This window comes from Pongo pygmaeus, chromosome 8 (assembly GCF_028885625.2).
Source record: "Pongo pygmaeus isolate AG05252 chromosome 8, NHGRI_mPonPyg2-v2.0_pri, whole genome shotgun sequence".
Taxonomy (NCBI): domain Eukaryota; kingdom Metazoa; phylum Chordata; class Mammalia; order Primates; family Hominidae; genus Pongo; species Pongo pygmaeus.
The window spans coordinates 26,485,854-26,512,914 of NC_072381.2; the positions used below are offsets into that span (position 1 = coordinate 26,485,854).

Genomic DNA, 27,061 nt, shown 5'->3' on the forward strand with positions numbered 1-27,061 from the left:
TTAGTAGAGACAGGGTTTTGCCATGTTGGCCAGGCTGGTCAAGAGCTCCTGGCCTCAAGTGATCCGCCCACCTCAGCCTTTCAAAGTGCTGGGATCACAGGCATGAGCCACCATGCCTAGCTAAATATCTATCTTCATTTACTTAAAAATATTTTGCTTTTTTCCTAATTATACAGTTAACACATTATTTTAGAAAGTTGAGGCAGAACAGAAAATATAAATAAATTTAGAGTCACCTCAAATTTTTATAACTTAGGGATAAATAACCATTATTACCGTTTTTAATATTTTCTCCCACAAGTTTTTCTAGAAATAAATATATTTAAAATGTATACATAAATATATATTTATAATAAAATTGCTGTCATCTACCTCATCTACCTCATATATACATATTGATTCTTCTTTATATTTTACATTATATTGTGAGCATGATCTTCCAAAACCTGATTTTTAACGGCCTCGTATTATTCTATCACATAATTCAATGAATCATATCTCTATGGTTAAAATATTAACCAATATTTTACAGAGTGACTTGATAGAATCTTTAAACGTATATCTTTGATCACATTCCTGATGATTTTCTCAAAGTAGACTCCTCAAAGTGGGAGTGCTGGGTCAAAGAGTGTTATTACTTCTGTTAATACGTCCTGTTGTCAACTGCAAATTTACACAGCATGCCTTCTGTGTCTTGGACACAGGATTGAAGAGAGAAACTTCCCCTCAAAATGAGATGAATGCATTGGAAAATATCCTTTTGGACTGGTTTTTCATCAGTTAAAAATATAGTCCAATGTATTATCATCTGCCCTAGCTCATGCAAACCTCAACTATAATTACTTCAAAGGAGAAAATAAATTTTTGTTATTTAGATTTCAGTCAGAGGTTTTGACAGTGGCTCCCATCATGTCCTTATAGACCAAAAGGGAAATGTGAGCCGGAGGAAAATAGAAAGATTTGGAACTGATTAGATGACTGCCTTCGAAGGACCTACTGACTGGCAATTTGATGTTACCCAGGATAGAGCCTATGGCTTGGTACCTAACCTCTACCATTCAAAATAATCATGGACTGTTTGAGTAAAACATAGAAGCTTATTAATGTTTCAGATGAGAGGAGACTGGGAGGTAGAGTAAATGTGTGTAGGGATGGAATCACAATACAAGATGATTTTTACAGACTGGAGCAGTAAGCCACATCCAAAAAGGGACATTGTTATTGGCGATCGTTGTAAGGCTGTGCTCTTAGGTCCATGTATACCGTGATTGTATTTTGATTGGACAAGGACGGCTTGTTTCTACAGCTAAATTGTTGGACTTGTGAAAAAGGCAAAGGATGTCAGCTCTACAGCGTCAACAACAAGTCGAGAAAAATGCCACACAAAATACATTAGGTATTTTGTGTGGCATTAGATACAGGAAGTGGAATTTCAGCATGAGAAGGTGGTGGTCTCCCACCCTCCTCTAGTTAAACCACACCTGCCGTGCTCTGCTTAGCTTGGTACCAAATTGTCCATGGGGTTCCATCAGGCTAGAGCGCAAACTGTGGGGACCAGTTGGTAAACGGGTAAGAGGGATGATTGAAATAAAGGATGTTTAGTCTAGGGAGGAAAAGAAAAGAAAAGGGCTGAGAGGAGGATGGCAGCCTTCACCATTTAAAGGACTCTCAAATGGAAGAGACTGGGGTTTTCGTTGAGGCTTTGGGCAGCTGGTTTAGTAACACCGGGTGGTAGAGATTTGACGGCAAAATTGGAACGTCTGACTTGGGTTCAATAAAACGAACACTTCTAAAAATTAAGCTGTCCAACAATAGAAATAAGTTAATAAGGGCAGGAGATTAAATAGAGAGATTAAATAAGAGGAGATTAAATACAGCCACTTATTAGTAAGGGTGTAGAAATGTTTCCTTTATTGAGGAGGAATAGAGTAAATTCCCTTACAAATCCAAGAGTTTATGATGCTCTGACAGCATTTGTTTATTGGCATCCGAGGAATAGTGCTGTTCCATAAGATGGTAATAAGTGTTCCCCAATAAGAGAGTTCTCAGTTTTAAAAAGGCTGGGATATATTGGTTTAGAGTTAAAAACAACTTACGTTATTTCAGGGCTTATTGGGGCCCTTAATATGCTGATACGTATTGCAGTACCTAAAAAGAAAGACTAGATGATATCGAGTTTCCTAAATTTATTTGAGTACAGGAATCTCTTTATGTATAGCGACTATTAATGTGTTTTAATGTGTTTTAAATAGTTTGGGACAGGATGGTCTCTAACTTTTTCATGGCTCAGAACTAGGACATCATCTCACTAAGGCCTTCTGTAGGGAAAACAGCATCACTTTTGCTTGTCATGTTGTACAATAATGAGACTGCAGCTGTTCAGCTTTTTTTTTTTTTTTTTTTTTTTTTGAGATAGGATCTCTCTTTCTGTCGCCCAGGCTGAAGTGCAGTGATGTGATCTTGGCTCACTGCAACCTCCACCTCCTGGGTTCAAGCGATTCTCCTGCCTCAGCCTCCCCAGTACCTGGAACTACAGGCACCCACCACCACGCCCGGCTAATTTTTTGTATTTTTAGTAGAGATGGGGTTTCACTGTGTTAGCCAGGATGGTTTCGATCTCCTGACCTCGTGATCTGCCCTCCTCGGCCTCCCAAAGTGCTGGGATTACAGGTGTGAGCCACCGCACCCGGCCATCCAGCTTTTTTAGGGCTCATGTGTTTTTTGAGTTGTTTTCCTCTATCACAGTAGGAATAGGTCTGATCCATTCAGCATTCCACACTCTCTGAGGTGGTCTTCCTTAGCATTGATGGCACCAAGGTGTGAGCTTGCGTGGTCTGAGGAATAATGGTACAAAGTTTCTGTGACCATGAAACCAAATAAAAGCGAGTGTTGCGAATTTTCACCTTATTGGTCTTCAAGTGAATTTTCTTTTTCAAGTTCAGTATATTTCTACTGATCTAATACAAATACATCGTATTTAATTTTTCTTATTCTGAAAAATAATGAATGGATTCCGATATATGTGAAGCCTAAACTACAAGGTAGAGTCCAGTTCTGTTGTCTACTATTTCAGCACTCCATCTTTCAAAACCAAACTAAAATTGTAGTTGCATTGCATTGTGTTTTAGTGTGGACAGTTTTCAGAAGTGTTCTCACTTCTAACTTCAACTAAGTGATGACACTTTAGTCTTGTCTTCTTTTGTGATGAGTCCAAAAGAAACAAAACCAAATACCAAAGCTTTTGTAAAATCACAATTAGACAGAAGAGAACAAAATAGTCAAAGGCTTCCAGTGTTTCGTGACAAACTGAAACACGGAGTTTTTAGTGAAGAGACTGGTGATACTATTTTAGTCAGAAAACATGATTCAGTCACTATTCTATGGAATAATTCAATCACTTTGCCACCCATTTCCATAGTAAGGTTACAGTGCTAGGGCAAATGAACGGCCATTGACGATGAAACTTTCCACTTAACTATCTCAAGGAACTGAGTATGTGAATGCAGGACTGAAGCTCTGACCACTCTTGAGAGAGGAACATGACATTTGAAAGATTGGTTATTTAAACTCACCTCAAAATTGCAATGTGTGTTTTTTTTTTTTTTTAGATTTTAGCATATAAAAATGATAGCAATGAGCTGTCTTAAGTACTTGAACTAGATATGGATGGAAATACTAGAAGAACCACACTAAGAATATTTCACAAAACCAAGGAGTTTCCAAAATATTTTAATCATGAGAAAACCAGAATAGTAGGATGTTCTCCCAAAGAAGGGGACCATTTAAATATAAATGTATGCTCTGGTTGTGATTTTTATTTATCAGTTGATTTTTATAAATGCCTTCTCTTAAAAGGGAGAGTAAAAGTATAAATGTGTCCTTGCTAACCTCCGTGACATTTGACCCTGAGCCATTGATCCCACAGAGTTGATCATTACAACAACCTAGATACTCCTGTCCAGAATTGGCCCCATTCTTTTTTTTAAAATTGATTCCTACTGTTTTCTTTCTCTAAGAGATGCAATGTCTCTTACTTTTATTTTTTTCTTATTAATTCTTACCAATATAAATCTAATAAGTAGTCAGTAGAATTTCCTAAATTTTCTCTTCTCTCTTTTAGGGATTGATGCAGAATTGCAACCAAATGCATGCCTCCTACCTCTTTCAGCAAGATAAACATTATGACCTGTCCTATGACACTGGAGACAAGGCCTTACAGTGCGGACGCCATGTTGATGTTTTTAAACTATGGCTGATGTGGAGAGCAAAGGTGAGTGTGTATGGACCAGCTAAATGTCAACTAAAAACAGAACCTTTATCTGGTGACCCCATTATGAAATGTCAAAAAAGTGATTTCCGAATTGAAATTTCCTTACCCAAGATTTGCTTTCTTTAAACTTGCCTCTAAATACCTTCATTTGACATGAGGAAAAATATAGTCAAATCCATTGTTTGTTTCTTTTCTAGCCAGATTGATTCAAATGCTCACTCATCTAGAAAACAAATCCATTTTGCTTTATATAGCAGAACACCTTGAATTTTAACAGGTGTTTATTGTTATTGTTGTTGGTTTTTGTCTGCTAACTTGGTTTTTACCCAGTGATTGATCACCTGGGTAGGTGAATATAATCCGAAAGTATAGGTTTGGAGAACAAAACAGAAAAAGTAAAAAGCCCACCATGATAGCTTATTTTTTGACGTTTCAAGGGATAACCTCTAGTTACAAAGCTTTTTTTTCCCCCTAATCTCCCGAAATACCTAATCACCTCCTTTTATGTAGATTCTGTGTTTCCCTCTGAATTTAACTGTAGGTGATCCCTCCTTTTTTCAGCAAGGAAAACTCACTCACTAACAGTGTGCAGGACTTGCTTGGACTTAATTGTAGCTTTCCAGGAGTCTACATTTATGTTTAAATGTAAGCAGGCTGGATAGGTCAAAGATTTTATTTTTTAATTTGGACCAGATTCTTAACTTAAAAGGTCACAAATTAGTGCCTGCCTATCCGCCTTCATTTATCTCCTGCAGGAGATAAATAGACAGAGCCAGCTGTATATACTATAGAAATTCCAATGCAAAAAGAGAGTTCGAGGATACCTGACATAAGAAAGTGAGAAAGGGAGCGATTAAAGGTGTCAACCTTAATAACAGAGAGAGTCTCTCTAAGAGAAAAGAAGCTGATTTGGAAATAAAGCATTGCAATAGGAATACATATGCCATAGTAAACTCTATGCACATTCAAAGGAGGTAAAGGAAGACAAAAGTTTTTAAAGGAAGAAATTAGGAAGATTACATAATTGTTTTGAGGTAAATATCCTTGGCTACAAAGATCAATAACAAGGGTGATGCCAGTCCGAGGCTGTATAGGCAATTGCTAGGCAGATGTCCTTGCAGAAGTATTTTTTTGTATGTAAGGTTGTGGTGGTCTTTGAGCAAGGTTGTAATTTTTGCAGTCTTCTGTGACAGTTTTTGTTATCTGGTATACAAGGCATGAGAACCCTCTTTTCATGGTTTTCCCTGGCTCTATCTATCAGGACTTTCTTAGCCTTAGTGACTCCATTTTGATTCTAACGACGTTCACAAGGGAAATCTGGGATACCATGAGGTCCTTTATGCTTGGTGGAGAGGATATACATTTGGCTCTAAGGTGTGTAAATAACCTACTTAAAGAGGTAACATGCTCAGTCCCGTAAGAAAAAGCAAATAACTTGGTCAGCAGGAGTGAAGTATACCAGGATAAGACCAGTGAATGGGTTCTTCCACAAGTCTGTGTAAAAAGGTAGGAACCATGTCCACAGCAATGCATTCCTTATGCTTTTGTTTATAATTTTTTTAAATTAACCTAAATTACTTTAAGCAGTTTAGATGATGGGGTTCTTAACAAGAAAAAGAGAGAGTTTTCAAGTGAAGCAATGTGACCCACAAATGTTTTATGGAATCTCCTTTAAGTCCATTCTGGCAAAAAGATGCAGTTTAAACAGAAAGATGGTCTTGCTTAAAGAAGAAATAACTCTTGGGTGGTTTCCAAGGATGGCTGGACTGTACATCCTTCAGGGAAGCCTCCTTAATACTGTTTACTCCAGCTGAACTTTTTTTACATGTTGCTAAGTATTAGGCAGCTACAAGAAGCTAAATATCAGGAGCTTTACATGAAGTGAAGCTCCACTGTGTTGCCCGGTAACGGTGGGGTGACGGGCCCCCTTCCTCTTTTGAAAATTGACAGCCCAACAAGGACAGGTATCTGGTCCCGGCCACCCAATGGGAGACTCATTCTGCTAGCAATGACACTTTCATTTGGAAGAAAAACCCAAAGCAATCAAGAATGTAAAGTATTGATGTACCTCCAAGCAGCTTTAAAATGAGCAGGGTTTTCGTTTCATTGATTGGTGGGAATTACAAAATGATGAATGTAAATATCAGGTAGCAAGCTGAGGAAACCTTGATCTCTGAATATTGTGCCAAGTTCTCTCTTACTTCAAGTATCATTCTTTGTGTCTTTTTTCCTCTGTGGTGTTTTTATTATGATAATGATCATCAGCGATATTTGTAGGAAAACGTTTCTCTCATGGTTCATCAGTTTCTGCTGCTCCCTTTCCATCTGAAGCCTCCTCTCCAGCAGGGGCAGTGCAGGTTCTTAGAGAAATAATATGGAGGGCATCAGATGTGAATCGAACAGCGGGACCAGATGAAGCCCAAAATAAAGGCAAGGGCCCCACGTAGGCACCAGGGAAGGGGATGAAAAGAGCAAATCACAGCCACTGCGTTACTTATTATTTTACTTCCCTGTGGAAACACCTCAAGTATCTAGACATCTAAGCTGCAAAAACTTCCATTTTGTTTTTCAATCTAAACCTTTGTGAGTTTTTTTTTTTTGAAAAATGAAATGATAATCATTATTAAAGTAATAAGCTAAGTCCCACAATCTAGAACAAAGGTGAGGAAAATTGTACTCTCACAGCAAAGCTCTCTCTTTAGCCACACTGGCCAAGGAAGAAGTCATCCTCTTCCCGCAAGAAGAGCCATGGAAGAGTTGGCTATGATGTTGAATCTTGCCTCCCCACAGGAATGAGGAAACAATCTGGAGAAGAGTAAGGAGGAGAAGGAGGAAGAACATAGCATTAATTCACTAAACCCTCTGTTATCAGACATGCCTGGAGAATTCGGTGTTTTCCACATTTTCTCCTAAGATAAACCCCCTGAAAAATAGCATAAGTATAAATTATTCTTTGAACTAATCTGCTAATGACTAACGGAGCTAAAAGCACTGATGACAGCCATCATATTAAGTCCAAATTAAGTTGATTAGAACAAATTTATGCAAAAAATAAGACCCCTGATTTAGGTTGCTAAGAGGCATACTAGCTGGTTAAGATATGGATGTTTATTATCATCAGCAAAGGCCCAGTGCCTACCGTCGACTCTCTTCTTATGGAGTTGGCCTTTCATTTTGTCTGCATTTTATTAAATAATCCTAGGACCTAATGATTATTTCCCAATGTTGACAGCTTCCTACAGTGGCTAAAACTCAGTAGCTAACAAAAATAAGTACATAAACTTAAAATTACATCTCCCCCCCCCACCTTTTTTTTTTCTTTTTTTTGAAATGGAGTCTTGCTGTGTTGCCCAGGCTGGAATGCAGTGGCGCCATCTCAGCTCACTGCAGCCTCCATCTCCCGGGTTCAAGCGATTCTCTCACATTCCCTTTTTAGGCCTACAGGAATGGCTTCATTTATAACAACCAAGGTTTCATAGCAAATCTCTGTGTTTGTATGTAGTCATACAAATCGTCAGTTTTCCTTGTGGTTTTTTTATGATTAGCTTTTCTAATTAAAAATGCGGATAACAGAGGGACTGGCAAATGGCTGTGGAAAAAAAATACCAGGAAAAAAATACTAAAGGGAAATGGACATCTGGCATCCTTTGCTGAAAATGACTGAATGTTTACTTTCTCTCTAAAATATTAATTTATTTTAACAAGTAGATATTCAGCATCTCTTATCATGTCTAGTACTGAATGGGATAAAGAGACTCTCATTTTCCAGACAAGATAAGATAAATGCACAGAAATCCATCATAAAAGACAGATTAGGACTGATCACAAAAGAAATCCAGAAACATCTGGGGAATTTAAAGGATGGAGAGCTCATTCCTAGTTTAAGAATTGAGATGATTCACAGAGAGATGACCTTTGAGATAGGACTTGAACAGGATAGGTAGAAGAAGTAGGATTTCACCCAGCAGTGCTGTGAGAAGGCCATTCCGTGGAGTGGTTGAGCAGGAGTTCAGTGCATATTATGAGAGTAAGGGAGAGTCTAATTGACTGAAGGGCGACTTGGGAGCTACGTTCCAGGTGAAAAGTAACAGAGCCTGAACTAGGGTGGTAGCAGCAAAAATTGAGATAACAGCAAGGGATTCGGTAGTTATTTCAAAAGCACTGTCTCTGGGGTCTGTGAATGTTTATAAAAGCATTTCAAGAAGTGGAGAATGATCATGACCAGCTCTCGAGATGTCAAACTCCAAGACCGCATAGAGGCAGCAGCTGAACACTTGGATGGTGAGGTTGCTGAAGTATTTAATGAATGAAAGAATTTTGAAGAATCTCCTAAAAGCCTTCAAAACCTTGAAAATAAAATATGGATCTTAATCCCGTAAATATTCAATATGAACGGGAGGTACCCAGGGCACACTAGAGTTTTCTGTGTCATTCCCCATGTATGTCTTTAGCCCCCAACTAAAGGGGCAGTCACATGGCCCATGATCATCCCCATAGCAAGGTCCCAGACTAGGGGAACCAGAGGTCTTTAGTAATCCCATTGCTGTTGCAGTGCAAACTCTTCTTCATGGGAAATCAGAGAGGCATCATCATTCCCATCTGATCAGAGATATTAACCAAAGCCATTCAGCTGGACAGGGTCGGAGGCAGGCTGGTCATGCCATATCCTAGATCAGATATGCAAAAGTTTAAACCCAACTCCAGACTAGTCCAAAGGATCCAGGTTGGAGAAGAGCAATTAGCTTCCCTCACTTCTACCTACAGTCCATCCCAAGTGAACCCAAACTGTCAGGTCATTCCAAACCAATTATAATCTCCTTAGCACCCATAGATGCACAGAGCTCCTGGTATGGGTGCTGGCCAAGCATCAGGCATCAGCCCAAGCTCTTCATGGGGAGGCATCAGGAACCCATCAACCTCCTTAAGCCAATCACCTGGGGCAGCAGTCTCCAAAAAAGTGAATTTCTGAACCCATTTGATATCTTCAGGGCAGCTTGTTCTTAAACCTGCTTCAGATGTCACAAGTCACTGGGCTATGTTGGGCCCCCTTAGCTGAGATGATGTGATCTTGTATGAAACAGGCAAGTGGGCCCATCTCATCTCTATTACAATTGCTTTCTCTAGGTTCCCTGCTGGCAAAGTTACTTGTAGGCAGGTTCGAAGTGCTTCTGAGATGAACACTAGCTTTTTCTCTAAGCTTTCTCCATCAGCACCCAGTAAACACCCAAGGAGATAAGAGGAAAGCCATTTTGAAAAGTAACTCTCTTGTGTGTTCTGATGTCAGTTAAACAGCTCCAGTCCAAGACTGTTGTGTTGGTTTTCCCAAGTCTGGATTCAGGGCTTCCAGAGCCAGAAACTAAAAGAAATCAGTGATAATGTTCACCCATTACAGACATGTGAGTCATTTGTCTGCCCCCAAAGGAGAACCCTACAGAGCTCGACAGGCTAACAAAGCATCTGGGTGCTCCCTAAAATTCCTGCATCCATTTGTTCAATGAAGTCAGTGAGCACCTACCCAATTTGTTCTGTATCAGGTACACTGGCAGACAAAGATGGGCTCTGGGAATGGAAAATGTACACGTTGGAGGAGAACTAAGCAGGCATTCTGGGGGGTCTCTGGTGATGCTTTTTATCTGCAGGAAAAGAGTAGCTCAGCCCTCCTGTTATTAATGACTTCCATGATTACTCCTATGAATAGCAGAGGCACATTTTCCTCTTGAGTAGTCAAACTAATTGCCTGGGGAATGGAGGCTCTAGAAGAAAAGGAGTCCTGTGTAGAAAGCAGTAATGAAAGGGAACAAAAGCACCTGACGGGGAGAGCATTGAAGAGAAAATAGCGCTGAAAAAGCCTTTGGAAACAGCCTTGTGTCGAGAAAGTGCCAGACGGGGCTAAGACGGAGACGGCACGATGACCATCAGTCTCCAGGGAAATCGCTTCCTCCGCACTCTTAGCCTGCTTAATGAGCTGTGTCCTTCTCTTATCTAGGGGACTACCGGGTTTGAAGCGCATGTTGATAAATGTTTGGAGTTGGCAGAGTATTTATACAACATCATAAAAAACCGAGAAGGATATGAGATGGTGTTTGACGGGAAGGTATGTATTTGGATTTCTACAATCCCAGAAAGTTTAGTCAATTCCAACCCTCATCACTGATATGATGTAAATGAGGTGCTGTCCAGGTAAGTGGGACGATTACAGAGGGGAGCAGTGGATGATGGGGTAGCTATTCCAAGCTGGAATAAAGACCAAACTCACCAAGTGGTCCATATAACGTTGTCAAAATCATGCCCTCCAATGGCAATTCCTGATTGAAAAGTGGGAATTGTGTTCTGAACCTGCTGAATACATTGATTTGAAATGTTCTTGGAATTTTCAAAATTGCCAGCCTGGGCCAAATGTGAATCTTCCTTTCCTCTTTGTAGCCTCAGCACACAAATGTCTGCTTCTGGTACATTCCTCCGAGCTTGCGTACTCTGGAAGACAATGAAGAGAGAATGAGTCGCCTCTCGAAGGTCAGTGCTCCAAGCTCCTCTGATACATGTATTGAGCCTTTCATGTGCACATCTTCTTTATGACATATGCCTGTGGCCTTAGCAGAGAGCCTACCTGCGTACATGGGCCTGTTCCCGTCTGTGGACTCCCACAGAGCCAGGACATATAGAGCCTGATATATGCAGACATTTTTCTTTTTTTTTTTTTTTTTTGAGATGGAGTCTCACTCTGTCTTCCAGGTTGCAGTGCAGTGGCGTGATCTCAGCTCACTGCGTCCTCCACCTCCCGGGTTCAAGCAATTCTCCTGCCTTAGCCCCCCAAGTAGCTGGGAATACAGGCACCCGCCACCACACCCAGCTAATTTTTGTATTTTTAGTAGAGATGGGGTTTCAATATGTTGGCCAGGCTGGTCTCGAACTCCTGACCTCAGGTGATCTGCCCGCCTCGGCCTCCCAAAGTGCTGAGGTTACAGGTGTGAGCCACTGTGCCCGGCCTATGCAGACTTTTAACAACTCTATTTGCTTGTTTTCTGAGAGTGAGTTTATGATGTCTTAAAAGAAGTTGTCAGGCAATAACCTTTGCTGGCATTCACAAAGCAGCAAGGACGTTGCTGAAGTTCATTGATGTTCCAAGTGAAACTGGTGCTCAGTTACAAGCACAAAAGAGACTTCAGGTACCAGAAATGGTTAGCAAACAATGCTGCTGCTGACCCTCTTGAGCTGCCAAGGTCAAGGCTACCCTGGGTATGTCGTTAGAGCTATGGTGACCCCTAGAAGGTAGGAGGGCAAAGAGCAATAATAACTGCCACTGTTTTGAGTGTGTATTGTGTCCCAGCTCAATATCAGGTGTTAGGTCACTTAAAGCCTCAGAGCAACCTGACATGGGAAGGATTGTCCACCCATCTTGCTGGTGGAGAAACTGACGCACAGGGAGAAAATGTAACTCCCAAAACCTCACAGAAAGTCTGCATCCAGAGCCTAAGGGCATGAGCTTTAAATTGTACTGTGGTCACTAAGACACCCTTAATCTTTCATCCTCTCCTGCTCCCAGCACTTATACATGGGTGAAATGGGGTTTACAGTGCACATCGAAGTGGGGTATATGCAGGACCTGTCCCCCATGTGAAATTAGGGATGGTTGTGTAGACTTGGATCTCAGAGTTGATTTGGTTGGTTTGGGGGTTCTTTTCACTGATCATAAAAGAGGGAACCTCCTCCAGTCACTGCCAAGAGCCCCGCAGGCTGTCCCCTCACTGCTCAGGAGCTTGGGCTGTCTCACTGACCTTTGGGAACACTTTAGTTCCTTCTGTGTAAAATGAAGAAGAGGATTTTGTGTAGATATAAAACCTTCACTAAAGCTTGTATGTGTAACATCTGCCCTTAAGCAACCCAAGATCAAACTCCTCATCAGGAGAAAACTTCCACATGGCTGAGGTCCTTAAACCAAGCCTCCTAATTAGAGTAGTGATTCGCAATCCTGGCCATACATTAGAATCATCCAGAAACTTTATAAAAAACACTAGTGACCAGGTCTCACCCTGAAAATGTAATCAGATTGTGCTTGGATGGGCCTGGGAATGATTCTGAAAGTTATCTAGATGATTCCAATGTGCACCTCAGCTAGAGAACCCCTGATCTAGAGGAAAAAATGGAAGAAGGCTTCTAGAACCAGGATCCGTGGTGCATGTGTCTGAGGTGGAAGGGGCTGTGGTTGTGTCTGATGATTTTGTGAAGTTGGTTCATTCCAGGAAATCAAGCCCACAGAGTGGGAGGGAATGAGAAGAGGTAGTATTGGATAAGATGATCGGTGCAGGTAATAACAACGAGAATAGGGGGTGCGGGTGTCTGCTGTCATTTCAGAGGAAAAAATTCTTATTTTTCCTGGAATTTTTATGGTATACCTTCATAATGTAAAATTTCTTAACAATGACTTATTTAACCAGTTAGAAATTAGATGCCTCCATTCTTTTTGCCTTTCACTTCCTTATTGAACTGACTGGCCAGAAAGAGAATCCATGGACTAGTTTGGCTGATTTCATTTGTTGAATCAGTCCATTATCACTGGGCTGAGGGATGGAGCAAGATGGGAATACAGAATAAAAACATTTTGTTTCATCATTTTCTGAACAAAAGTCAACTCGGAGGCTCCCCCGTTTAAATGTCACTCTTCAAATGCCTCCTAGGTTTCAGCACTTCATATGAGCTGTAATGAAGAATGGGGATGGAGATTATTTCCTGGAGATGGCAATTAGAATATTAGTAAACCGTTTTTATACTGTTGACAATTCAAATATGAAAATCTCCAGGGATTGCAAAATGAATTTTCCTGATTTTTCTCCATTTTTATTACTGTAATCAAGAGAATTCAGCAATTCAGATTTGGAAATGAAAATAGAACCACATGAATATCAAGTTTAACTTTTGTTCATGTATGCCAATGATTTTTTCAGAGTTTCTGGAAAGTTCTGTATTAAGTGTGACGCCCTTAAAGTGTCATGTCCAGGAACCACTAAAATATTCATATGCATGCACACACACACACGCACACACACACACACACGCACACACACACACACACACAGACACACACACATGGACGCACAGTCCCAGAGGGAAGAGAACTGAGGTGAAATAATCTATGCTGTCCAGTGTGGTAGTAATAGCTACATGTGGCTATTCATATTTAAATTTAAATCAATTAAAATTAAATTCAAACAAAAATTTGGTTCTTCAATCACACTAGCCACATTTCAGTCACTCAACTTGTGCCCAATGGCTGTTTTGTGGGACAGTGCAGTTATAGAACATCTCCATCACTGCACAGAGTTCTCTTGGTCCACGCCGATATAGACTCAAAATGGGGGGAAATGCGGAGTTTCCTGTGCAGTTTATGGGAACCAAAAGAACAAAGTTAAATTCTGGACAAGACAAGGCAGATAATTACTCTGTACCATCTTGCCTGATTCATAGCTGTAGTGCACAATAGGAACTCAAAAATCGTTTGTTGAGCTAAAATTGTATCTTAGTGTGGTGGGCTGCAAAAACAGACTAATATAGACTGGGTAGCTTATAAGCACAGAAATTTATTTTTCACTGTTCTAGAGGCGGGGAAGTCCAAGATCAAGGTGCCAGTAGATTCTGTATCTGGTGGAACCCCTACTTCCTGGTTCATCAACGGCCTTTTTCTCCCTGTATCCTCACATGGCAGAAAGAGGTCAAGGGAGCTCTCTGGGGTCTCTAAGACTGTGCCTTCCTGAACTAATCACCTACCAAAGGCCCTACCTCCTGATATCATCACATTGGGGGGTTAAGATTTCAACATATAAATTTTGGGAGGACAGAAAAATTCAGTCTATAGCAAATACCTTAGGCATATTCCAGAATAAGGAAGGGAAACAACATTTAGGAAACCTAATAGTGGCTCATAAGCCTTTTTCCAGAGTGCACTAGTTTGGGGACAAATATCTGGATAACAGAAGTTATTAATAAAGCAAGTACAGTCATATCTTCGTGAGGGTGGTAAACAGGAGAATCCAGTCAGTGTGCTTCCTGCTGCCCTGTCAGGACTATGATCTTGCAGATGGCGCTTTGTCCCTGAGGCAGTGCAGATGATGAATGCTTGGGGCACTATGAGGATGTGACGCCACACACATGCCTTGGACCCAGGGAGGGGCAGCAAGTGGGCTGTGCCAATGTTTACCAAACAAGAATCAAAAGGGCTGGTCTATTGATCACCCCTTGTGTTTCTGGTTCTTTATCTTCTTATTTTAATTTTTGTTATTCTTGATCATTATCTGGTTCTGTCAGCTTTTATACTCCTACACTGATTGGAAGACTTTTAAAAGGTTAGCAGTGGATTTAATACTAAATTTGTAAGGAAGTAGCCTTGTCTTATATTTAACACAGACTCCTTGAAAGTCTGTGTTATTAAGTGCAATAGAGGATTTAATTGGTGAAATTTTAGCATTTTAGAATTTTTTTTTTTTTTTTAAGACAGGGTCTCATTGTTGCCCAGGCTGGAGTATGGTGGTGCCATCTCGGCTCACTGCAACCTCCACCTCTCAGGTTCAAGTGATTCTCCCACCTCAGCATGCCAAGTAGCTGGGATTACAGGCACACACCACCACACCCAGCTAATTTTTATATTTTTTGGTCAGGACAGGGTTGGGACGGGGTTTCACCATGTTGGCCAGGCTGGTCTCGAATGCCTGACCTCAAGTGATCCACTCACTTCAGCCTCCCAAAGTGCTGGGATTACAGGCATGAGCCACCAAGCCTAGTCAACAGTTTAGAATTTCTCATTTAATTATTCTGCTTTTACATTTTTCAAAAATTTCTCACAGTCTTCCAAAATGTAAAAACAAAGAGGTTTTCTAAGACATAGTGAAAAATACATTTCTGTGATATCTTTTAAGTTTATTTCATAATGCTTTACTATGCACCCTCTTTGAAAGGGACAAATGTGGATTCCAATTATGGAAAAGTCCCCTGGTTATTGCTTTCTAAAGGACTGAAAAAGCTAATGGCACAAGAGAGAAGACAATACCCTAAAATTCTTAAGGCAACCCCAAAGAGCTCTTGTTGACTATACCTTTAGCGAATTCTTCAACATGCAACCACTCTTTCTCAACTCACGTTCTTTAGGAAAACTAAGAATCCAACCAAAAAGTACAAAAGCCTAGAAATAAGTGAAATCTCTATGTATTTCATCCAAAAGAGCACAGGGATGGCTAAATAGTAGAAAGGAGCACTTTATTGATGATATCAGTTTGCAAACCGGGAAGAGACAGCCTCCAGCATGTGCGGAAGGTGCCCTCTCTTCCAAGAGGGGAAGAACGGTTGGGTTTTATGCCTCACAGGACCTGTATCACAAAGTAGAGTCATACATATTCAGTAGGTTTTGGGGGGAAGCTATCCATATTTATGAGGGGAGCTGAGCACATGCAGAATGAGTAAACATATATGTAACATACATCCCATGTTCACTTCGGGGCAGGGTTTTAGTGTTAGAATGAGGTGAAATTTGGCTCTTCATGTCAAAAGGTGAACTGTAGGACATAAATACAGTTTGTGCACCGCATCTATAAGCTGCTGAAACTGGCTTAAGGCCTGCAATTGCTTACCAGGAAAGAATGTGTGTAAGGTCAGTCTTCTGTCTAGTCAGAGTTATAGTGGTCTGGTTAGTAAATCAGGGTAAGGAGGGGGTCTCATAGCTCCTGTTGTTAGGGAATTTCAATCATTAGGAATTTAGTAATTTGCCCTCCAGCCAGGCCCTGAACCCTGGACCCATCTTAGTTGATATAGGAGTGTCTATTTTGGCCTCACAGATCACATATTTTCATCAGAATAGTCCGAATCTTATTTTCCTTCTTAACTTGTAATGAGTGAATATACAACGAAGTAGATGTTCATGTTCCAGCTAATTTTAGTTCATCAGCATTTTCTGGAAGCAACCAAAAGTCATATGTATTTAGACAGCTGTGATTTCTGCCAATTCAGCTTGCTTCGGGAACTGAGGGGATTCAATCTTACTTTATGCCAAAATCTGTTTGCTTGTGGCTGTTAGCATTAATCTTTTAACCTTTGATTTGCATTCATCTGAAAAGCTAGAGATGATTGTCCTTAATAATTAGTGCCATTCTTCTGTATTTTTGCTTGGATTGCCCATGAAAACTAAATGAGACTTTAATTTACTGAGTAAAGCTCTGTCATTATTTTATCAGTTCTAAAGGGCAAGCATGATTTATTATACAAATAAAACTAAGGAATAGTTATGTGACTTGTCCTTAAATTCCTGCAGCCAAGTGGATTTGGAATTCCTTTTCTAATTTGAGATTTATCTTCGCAGGAACCACATTGACTTGACATGCCTCACAACAAAAAGGATAAATTTCATGCCCCTTTGGCTGGAATATGCTAGTAGATCTATTTTCAGAAGTTAATCTCAGACTTGAGATATTTAAATTCTTATTCTTATTTATTCCCTGGGATGAGTCCAGTGCTCTGCATACAGTCTTAATGCTCTAGGTGAAAGAAGGATCAGGCCAAGAGAAACATTCCTCCCCATGGAACAAGGGGTGGAGAGGGAGATAAGAACTCAATCTAGAGTCAGAAGATCTCAATGCTGGAATCATCATCCACATTCATTTTTAGATAAGGAAATTAGGTTCGGAATGAGAAGTGAAGGTGAAGTCTACCTGTTGACCTTGTCTTTGGTAACTAACAAATGATTGGACCCAATGGGAACGTTGCTGATTTTATGCATTGGATACTTTGAAGATGAAAACTTCATTATAAACCATTGATTATTTAAGAGTTGATATTTATAAGTCACATGTTCATAACAGCATTCCATTTGAATTGAACTGTCTATTTAAGATAAATCCAGCTGTGATAGAAGGCATGGTCTCCATTTTGAACCGGGTTTCTGACCATATGAAACTCAAATAAGTCTAAAAGTTTCTCTGATGTCTGTCTACCATTGGCAGCAATGAAGATCAGATATTATATATTTACAAACTCCAGTGGTAAATATATGTGGATAGATTGTATGTACAGTTAGACATGATTTAAGTTTTTGCTTCTTCCTAGATAGCTGTTTCTATTATGCTACTCTTTATAGCAATAAGAATTTAGGAATCCCCCAACATGAACCAAGAACTGTGCTTGTAAACAACAACAACAAAAACAGTAGAAGACACTGTGTCTGCCCTCCAGGACCTGACAGTTGAGGTAGAGAAAGAAAATGTATTTGCTCGAAAGTAAGAGGATAGTAGGAAATTAGCATATAGTCAGAATCTATGGGGAAGGATCATGGATGATATGTTTACAGCTTAAAGGAAGAGAGCTACTGATGGACACTAGAAGTCAGGAAAGGCTTCATAGCAGTTGTAGGACTGTGGTGGAATCTTGAAGTGTGTGTAGGATATGAACCAGAAGAGAAAAGGGTTGGATTCTAAGCACAGAGAACAAGTATGACATAGTAACACTGATGACAAGTGTGAAGGGATAAAAATACATATGGTAAATTCAAGAGATATTTAATAAAGGAGTCGTCAGAGTTGAAGATTCATTTTGGCAAGCAATGGCAGATGAGGCCTCATAAATGGATGATGAAAGGTCTTTGCACTGAACTAGAGTTTAAACTTAATTTCATATACAATAGAGAACTACTGAGGCTACAATCAACAATCTGGCATAAATAGAGTATAATCTTGTCTGTGGTATGCTATCCTGTCTGTGATACGCAACATATGTTAAGTCCTTGTGGGTTCAGCTTTTTGTCCCAGCTAATTATCATCATTATTAAGGATTATCTTTCAAAATATCTTATAAAGTGAGGCACTGCAAAAAGAGAACGAAAAGAAACTAGAAAGCTCTAGGGTTTCAAGAAAGTTGCCAAAAGTCTGCTTATCTTCATATATTACCTGATACTGAAACTTACATTTTGGTAACAATCCTCTGAACTGTTTCATTTCCAATGTTTTTACATTTACTGTGGGGGGAAAACACCCCCAAACGTCTCGCTAACCCATTTAGCCTGGGGCCAATACTAGATTCATCCTGTCCTCCCAAAACACTAACTGGAAAGTCAAGGACAAGGTGGCAGGCACCTGATAGTCTGTCACTTATTATTCCTCGTATCACTTGCAGGATCTTGAATGTGTTAGACTGTTCTAATTCTCTGATCCCAAGAAAACTTGAAGGTAACTCTTTCAAGAGAAAACAATAAAGTTCTGACTGTTGAGCCAAAAACTAAAGACGCTGCTTTCTGTTGGGTTCTTTGACTCAGGGGAGAGTCCCAGGAAAACGTCACCATGCTGATATGGTCTGTCCCACAGGTGGCTCCAGTGATTAAAGCCAGAATGATGGAGTATGGAACCACAATGGTCAGCTACCAACCCTTGGGAGACAAGGTCAATTTCTTCCGCATGGTCATCTCAAACCCTGCGGCAACTCACCAAGACATTGACTTCCTGATTGAAGAAATAGAACGCCTTGGACAAGATTTATAATAACCTTGCTCACCAAGCTGTTCCACTTCTCTAGGTAGACAATTAAGTTGTCACAAACTGTGTGAATGTATTTGTAGTTTGTTCCAAAGTAAATCTATTTCTATATTGTGGTGTCAAAGTAGAGTAGAGTTTAAAAATTAAACAAAAAAGACATCGCTCCTTTTAAAAGTCCTTTCTTAAGTTTAGAATACCTCTCTAAGAATTCGTGACAAAAGGCTATGTTCTAATCAATAAGGAAAAGCTTAAAATTGTTATAAATACTTCCCTTACTTTTAATATAGTGTGCAAAGCAAACTTTATTTTCACTTCAGACTAGTAGGACTGAATAGTGCCAAATAGCCCCTGAATCATAAAAGGTTCTTTGGGGTGCAGTGAAAAGGACAAAGTAAATATAAAATATATGTTGACAATAAAAACTCTTGCCTTTTTCATAGTATTAGAAAAAAATTTCTAATTTACCTATAGCAACATTTCAAATGTATTTAAATACATATAATTTTGCAAAAGGAAAATATATATATTAAAAAAGATATCCTATTTTGTAACATATAGATTTTTATTTTATATGGGTTGTACAAACTGCAGGGGCAGATATAAAAACTAAGCCAGATTTTTTTTCCTTTCTCTTAATGGAGGCACAATAAAACACTTAGCAAAGTTATTTTGAAACATTGACCCACGAAATTCTTAAAAGGTATTATTCCTTCTTTCTATACATGTTATGGCTTATCACATCTCTAAAGTTAGTATATCAAGACAAACACAAAAGAATACTGCAAGTTCTTTAAAATAATTGATCCCATTGGCAATAAGATTCTCTTCCCCTTTAAGTTTTCCACCCATTTTACTCTTAGCGGACTCACTCTTGCAAGTGTGACAAACCAAGCTTCATCTCAGATTAAATTAGGGTAATTGTCTCTATTCTGCTTTCCATTTCGACCTGTTTTGAACAGAAGGTTGATGCTCGTTCTTGAGGCATCTTCCAAATAGTATTCTTTTATTAGGGCATTTGAATTAATTAGAGAAAATAAAAATAAAACCTAATCAGCCTGAGCAAAGAGGAATGAAGCACACTCCCAGAATGTGGTGAGCCCAGAAAATTAAAGTTGGCCTTGGGAGAAGAGATCTCTGTGGGACAATAATGACATCATCCTGGCGCCATATTGTCACTGTCCAGGAAGGAGAAATTTACCTCCAGGCCAGTTGCGCATTTCCATCCCCTCCCCATTCCTCCCCACAAAGTCTCTCCCACTAGACTCTCTACCACTGGGACCCAAAATAATTACTTTATATTCCATGGGTGGTTGTTTTTCTTCCATGAAATGAGCCTCTTACCCTAGATTTTGAGGCATTATCTTGAGATTTTCCTTTATCCATCTGCCATCGAGATCCAAAGTGACCAGAATATGCAGAAATAATAAGATCCTTAGAATTCAAAATAGTATTTTTAAAACATCCTTTTTTCCCTGTGAACCTGATAGAAAAACATGAGCTAACAAAAGCTTCCATAGATATTTATGGGGTCACACATCGTCAGATTCCAAGTGCTGATAGGAGAACAATAGATTGATATACAGACTACAAATGCAAATTTAGGAACATTCTCCATTTCCGAATGGACCAGGTAGTTCAGTACTCAGACTGCAGGTATACAAGGGAAGAGAGAAGACCCTGCCCTTCAACGGGTAGAAATGCCCTACAGTATAACATATAGAAATGCCCTATAATATAACCACAGGATCCAGCCATCTGAAATTTTCATAAGCTTCCCTCTACATTATTTCTCCCAGGCTATATGCAAAAACAGTGATAACTTCTTGTGAACATGGCTTTGGGCCCTTTCTGTCTAGAAAGCAAATGGGTTCACTATGACAATCAGAAGTAAACTCTTTCATCTGTGCCACAGAATTTCATGAAGGAATAACCTTCCGTTCTAGGCTTTGTCTAATGGCCAAGCGTCCCTTTCCTTTCTCAAAACTGCCTGCTGAGAATAAGCACATAGCTGCCCGACTATCCAGAGTCTCAGGCCCAAAGGTTCCACTTCAGAGACAGAGATGCTAATTGATCCAACCTGCTGTCCTTCTTGGAGAAGACAGTGGGGCCCAATGCCCTGGTGAACCAACCCTGCTGTACTCCAGGATGCTTTATCTTTTGGGTTACAGATCCTAGATTACAAACTGCTGCTTTTTAGGTTAATGAGATGGTAAAATTTTAAAGGACAATTTGTGCCTATACATGAAATTCCAGCGAAACAATTCTAGCAACAACAATAGCTCTTCTTCCCCACTCCCCTACCCCTTCCCAGTACTCCTTCAAATTGACTGAGAGTCGTGCTCAGGCCTATGCAGGGAAATCCTTACCAACTGTAGCCCAAAGAAGGAAGCAAATAAAAGCCTAGTAGGTCCCAGTAGTTTAATAAATCGTCTTGAAAGGAGATGTGTAATCAGGTCAGAAGAGAGTGAGGGAGGAAGGGAAGGAGTGAGGGAGGGAGGGAGGAAGGAAGGAAGGAAGGAAGGAAGGAAGGAAGGAAATGAAGGGAGGGAGGGAGGGAGGAAAGAAGGGAGATTATTTTTAATATTAGCCCAAATTCCCAGTGCCATGATCTTTATGTGGGCCCATTCTTTACAAATCTTAGAAAAGTTTGGTTTTAGCTTTAATCAGAACTGACATGGCCATTTTCATTTATACAGCAATATTGTGTTTATCATTTAAAATACTTGAACAAACAAGTGTGATATGTCTTTATCTGAAAACTATACATGGTATGGACTTCATATACCACCACAGGATGTGAGGAAAGAAAAGGAAATCAATTCTGTCTGACTGTGTTGCCTTTATTATCTGGATAATACTGTCTTGTCACCTCAGATTGGGGTTGTGCACTTTAGATCTGAACTGTACAGTGTTGCAAATCAACATGTGTTTCTGTAAAAGCTTGTACAATATATTATTGATATGTCTTTTTCTGTGTGGTAGCTGTATTGAACTTTGATATTATGAAAACTACATTTGCATCTGTTCCTGTTCTCTCTCTCTCTCTTTGCTAACTATATGCCCTCCACATCGGCTCTAATAGAGAACATGCCCTCAGCTAAGCCCCCTACTGAGAAACTTCCTTTGAGAATTGTGCGACTTCACAAAATGCAAGGTGAACACCACTTTGTCTCTGAGAACAGACGTTACCAATTACGGAGTGTCACCAGCTGCCAAAATCATAGGTGTTGGCTCTGCTGGTCACTGGAGTAGTTGCTACTCTTCAGAATGTGGACAAAGAAGGCACAGGTGTAAATATAGTAGCAGGACGAGGAACCTCAAACTGGGTATCATTTTGCACGTGCTCTTCTGTTCTCAAATGCTAAATGCAAACACTGTGTATTTATTAGTTAGGTGTGCCAAACTACCGTTCCCAAATTGGTGTTTCTGAATGACATCAACATTCCCCCAACATTACTCCATTACTAAAGGCAGAAAAAAATAAAAACATAAAATATACAAACATATGGCAACCTGTTCTTCCTACCAAATATAAACTTGTGTATGATCCAAGTATTTTATCTGTGTTGTCTCTCTAAACCCAAATAAATGTGTAAATGTGGACACATCTCAGGCTGTGGATAATTGTTCTGACTTTGTCTTATGATGGAGATGATTTTCAACAAATTGCTAGAATCAAAGGCCCTTCACTTGTCAAGGAGCTTAAAGTGTCTTTGGGTCTTTTGTGGGGGGAAAAAAAGCTCTTCTGCAGCTGCCCACACTGTAGCTTCTGAAGGATATCTTTGCCCCACTCTGATTTCTCCTTCAATCAGATCTGATATTTTTGTAAAAAATATTTTATTATGGAAAATTTCACATACATGAGAAGGTAGAGAAGATAGTATAAACTCCTGTATAGCCTTCACCCAGATTCAACATCTACTGATTCTGAGCCTGAATCTTGTTTCATCCACCCCTCTCCCTCCCCAACACTAAATTATTTTTATATTAACCTCTAAAAGATTAGGAATCTTTTTTTTTTTTTGAGCCAGAGTGTCACTCTGTCACCCAGATGGGAGTGCAGTGGCATAATCTCGGCTCACTGCAACCTCTGCCTCCCAGGTTCAAGTGATTCTCCTGCCTCAGCCTCTCAAGGAGCTGGGATTACAGGTGTGCACAACCATGCCCAGCTAATTTTTGTTTTTTTTATTGAGACAAGAGTCTTGCTCTGTCACCCAGGCTGGAGTGCAGTGGTACGATCTCCACTCACTGCAAGCTCCGCCTCCTGGGTTCACACCATTCTCCTGCCTCAGCCTCCTGAATAGCTGGGACTACAGGCATCCACCACCATGCCCGGCTAGTTTTTTTGTATCTTTAGTAGAGACGGGGTCTTACCGTGTTGGCCAGGCTGTCCTCGAACTCCTGACCTCAGGTGATCCACCCGCCTCGGCCTCCCAAAGCGCTGGGATTACAGGTGTGAGCCACCGTGCCTAGCCTGGACTCTTTAAAAAAAAAGTCCTCAATACCATTATCACAGCCAAAAGTATAGTAATTTTACCATAACAATGTCAAATATCCAACTACTGTTCACATTTTGCCAACCCTTAATTTCATAGCAAAGCCCATGGCCTATGGCTCAGAAAATCTGGTGAGGCTACATGTTTCAGGACAGCAGAGACATCTACAATTCAGGCACACAGTACAACGCCATATATGCCCCGCTGTGCATATGCTGTGTGTATTTTCCAGTGTGCTGAGTCTATTTCTGGACTTCTGTGAGTTGCAAGTTCTGGTCTTGTGTTCAGGGGCTTTGCTCCCAGGCTCTCAGGAGCAGAGGCTAAGAGGTGTGCTCAGGTTAAAAGCTAGAAAACCGTAGGAACTTAACAGATGGAATAGATATGCCTGATGTGCCTCGTGGGGTGACAGTTGCCCGACAGGCTTGAGTTGCCCCTAATGGTAAAATTCTGGATGAAGTAAAGAGATACGATTTTAAACAGAGATGGGATACAGGAGGACAAAAAGGAGAGGAGGCTGAGTTTCTAGCTAATTTCAATATTGATTATAGGAGAACCAGTAGAAGATAGCCAGATAAAGAGGACACTGCACATTCCTGCCTTTGTTCACGTTATTCCCTTGGCCTAGGAAGAATTTTCCACCTCTCCATGGTTTGGAGAGCATCTCTTGTGAGTGCTAAGAGTACAGGCTCTGGAGCAGGATCACTGGGGATCTAATCACAGCCCCACACTGACCAGCTGTGAGACCTGAGCACATCACCCGACTTCCCTGACTCTGTTTCCTGGTTTCACAACAGCAATTGTCAGAGCAATTGTTTGAATCAGAGCAACTCCATCTTGAATAGGCGCTGGGGAAAATAAGGCTGAGACCTACTGGGCTGCTTTCCCAGATGCTTAAGCCATTCTAAGTCACAGGATGAGAGAGGAGGTCAAGACAAGACACAGGTCATAAAGACCTTGCTGATAAAACAGTTTGCAGTAAAGAGGCCGGCCAAAATCCACCAAAACCAAGATGGTGATGAAAGTGACCTCTGGTCGTCTTCACTGCTACACTCCCACCAGCACCATGACAGTTTACAAATGCCACGGCAATGTCAAGAAGTTACTCTATATGGTCTAAAAAGGGGAGGCATGAATAATCCACCCGTTGTTTATCATGTCATCAAGAAATAACCATAAAAATAGGCTACTGTCTATGGAGCAGCCATTCTTTTATTCCTCTACTTTCTTAATAAACTTGCTTTCACTTTATGGACTCACTCTGAATTCTTTCTTGCGTGAGATCCAAGAACATTCTCTTGGGGTCTGGATCAGGACCCTTTCCTGTAACACAGCCTTCTTCATGATGTTTTTGTGTGGATTCAATAACATGGATGCATAGCACTTAGCATGGTGCTTGACACCCAGTAAGTGCTCAACAAACCTTGTGCTTGTACTGATGATGAGTTCTGTAAGTCAGCTCACGTCACCTCCTTAAATACCCTCCTCTGAATTCCCCAACTACTAACTCTCCATCACTAGTGGTCACTGGGCACCCACCTAACAAGTCCAGGCTGGAAATGTCATCTTTGGCACCATCTTCTGCTTGTCCAATGTAGATTACCGACAGAGTCAGCTAACATTGCTCAGATTTGCTGGCTAAAAGAACTGCTGCCTACTCCAATTAGGTGAACACACCTCTCTCTAAATTTAAACCCAAGGCAATGTTCAGTTCAACTCAGTGTTTGCCATCTCAGACAACTCTTGTCTGAAGCTTCATATGTGTTTTCCATTAACAGGGCCAATCAGAGCTGTCTTACTCTTTTAATTTACTTGCTTAACAAAACACACATACATGAATATATGTATATACATATACATTATATATATACACGTATATAGTTAAAAGTGCACATGGACACACACCCACTATAATTTAATGGAATTGGTGGTCCAATAATAACATTATAAATTATTTCAATTATTGACACAAAACAGGAGCAAACACCAAGAGATCAATAGAGCTCACGTTTAGAGAGAACCAGAGGGTTCCATTTCCCCAAATTAAACACTGATGCTATAAAAACACACCGTGAGGATGTGGGTGGTTCACAGGCATAACCATCCATGTCTATGAAATGGAGAGGGTTGGGAGAGAGGAAAGGCCTGGAGCAGAGCAGCTGAGGAGGGGAGCAGGCTCTGGGGACTAGCCCCATGTCCCTTCCCCATCCTGCCCACCCTCCCTTCATCCAGCTCCCTGTTCTTCCAGCCCCCGAGCTATTGTTTCACCAGTGATCGCTAAGGAAAATGTAAAATAAAAATTGCTTTTAAATGGTAAAGTAACTACAAATGAAACTGCCTTTGCAAACATTGTAACAGTGAGAAAATTATGACAGCGAAAGAGATTTGATCTGACCAACCCTCATCTTGCCTGTAATCTCCAAACTGCCCTTCATCATTCCTGGGCTTGGACCAACAAACTTTGGGAGAAATTTAGTTTATAGTTTAAATGATAACAGCCCTCCCCAAAACAAACCGCCTTTGTAAAGCTAATGAAAGTCCACCAGGTTAGGAGGACAAAAGGACCCCGAATTCTGCTAAGGTGTAGACATAAAGGATTACCAGTCATTATTCCAGAGGTCCTAAGATTTGCAACTCCTCCAATTACTCCTGCGGATAACATTACTGTTGCAGAACCTGAGACTGGCCTTTTGAGATATCTTTTCAGGTTTTTGCGTTTCTGACAACCCATGGCTCCACCGGAACCCGCCGACCCTGACCCTGCTGAGCCATCCTGCGGCCCCACCTAGAAGCAGACTCCCTGGCCCTCCAAACTATCCTTGAAAAACCCTAGCCTCTGAATTTTCAGGGAGATGGATTTGAGGAATAACTCTGTCTCCCACGTGGTGTGGCCGGGCTTGTGTCCATTAAACTCTTTGTTGCAATGCTGTGGTCTCAGTGAATTTTTTTTTTATGTGTAGTGAGCAGGAAGAACCCATCGGACGGTTCCACAAATGGACAGTTTTTGCCATGGGGAGAGCAGACGGTTGCGTGTGAAAGACAGTATAAAATTTTTGACAAGAGGGGAAGAGAGACAGGGTGGATAGATATAAGCTAAAGACCAACTAAATGAAAATATTCACTTGAGACCTGGCACTCTCCTCCACTGAGGGGCGCTGCTGGCCTTCTTCCAGCCCTGGGCTCTCTGAGGCCCCTCCCAGTAGCCCAGTCTAAAGGGGCTGCTCACATTTGCCACATCTCTCCCAAGAAGAAAATACCTAGTTAAGAGATCTGACTGCATTTTACCTTTCCCATAAATCCTTCCTCACTTACCCTTAACGAAACACACTGTGCTTGAAACATCAAGTCTGTCTAATCCTGTCACTCCTGGCATCTGTATTGCCTAGAATTGTTCTCCAGCAGTTTGCCATCTGTAAATCTGGTCTTTCCATTTTTCTTTGAGGGCAGAGACATGCCTTCCAGTCACAGACTTAGACAGCTGGAAATACCCTGGTCGACTAAAAGAGTCAAACTCTGTAAAATATTTGAAGAGATTTATTCTGAGCCAAATACAAGGACCAATGGCCCGAGATACAACCCTGAGGAGATTCTGAGAACCTGTGTCCAAAGTGTTCAGGCCACAATTCGGTTTTATACATTTTAGGGAAACATAAGATATCAATCAATACACATAAGATGCACAATGGTTCAGTTCAGAAAGGTGGGACAACTGGAAGCAGGTAGCCATAGTTAGATTCAGAGATTTTCTGATTGGGAGTTGGTTGAATGAGTTAAGTTATTGACTAAAGACTTAGGAA

The 27,061-nt window shown here is 40.6% G+C and overlaps 1 protein-coding gene across 1 annotated transcript in view; it reads left to right on the forward strand.

The window, feature by feature from the left end:
* GAD2 (glutamate decarboxylase 2) overlaps positions 1 to 22,378 on the forward strand; it is a 90,433-nt gene extending 68,055 nt beyond the window's left edge. Inside the window, exons 13-16 of the mRNA XM_054436468.2 lie at positions 4,121 to 4,270; positions 10,257 to 10,364; positions 10,694 to 10,783; positions 18,604 to 22,378. Coding sequence (XP_054292443.1) covers positions 4,121 to 4,270; positions 10,257 to 10,364; positions 10,694 to 10,783; positions 18,604 to 18,777 — 522 coding nt within the window. The 3' untranslated portion in view covers positions 18,778 to 22,378. The remainder of the gene's footprint in view (positions 1 to 4,120; positions 4,271 to 10,256; positions 10,365 to 10,693; positions 10,784 to 18,603) is intronic.
* The last annotated feature ends 4,683 nt before the right edge of the window (positions 22,379 to 27,061 follow it).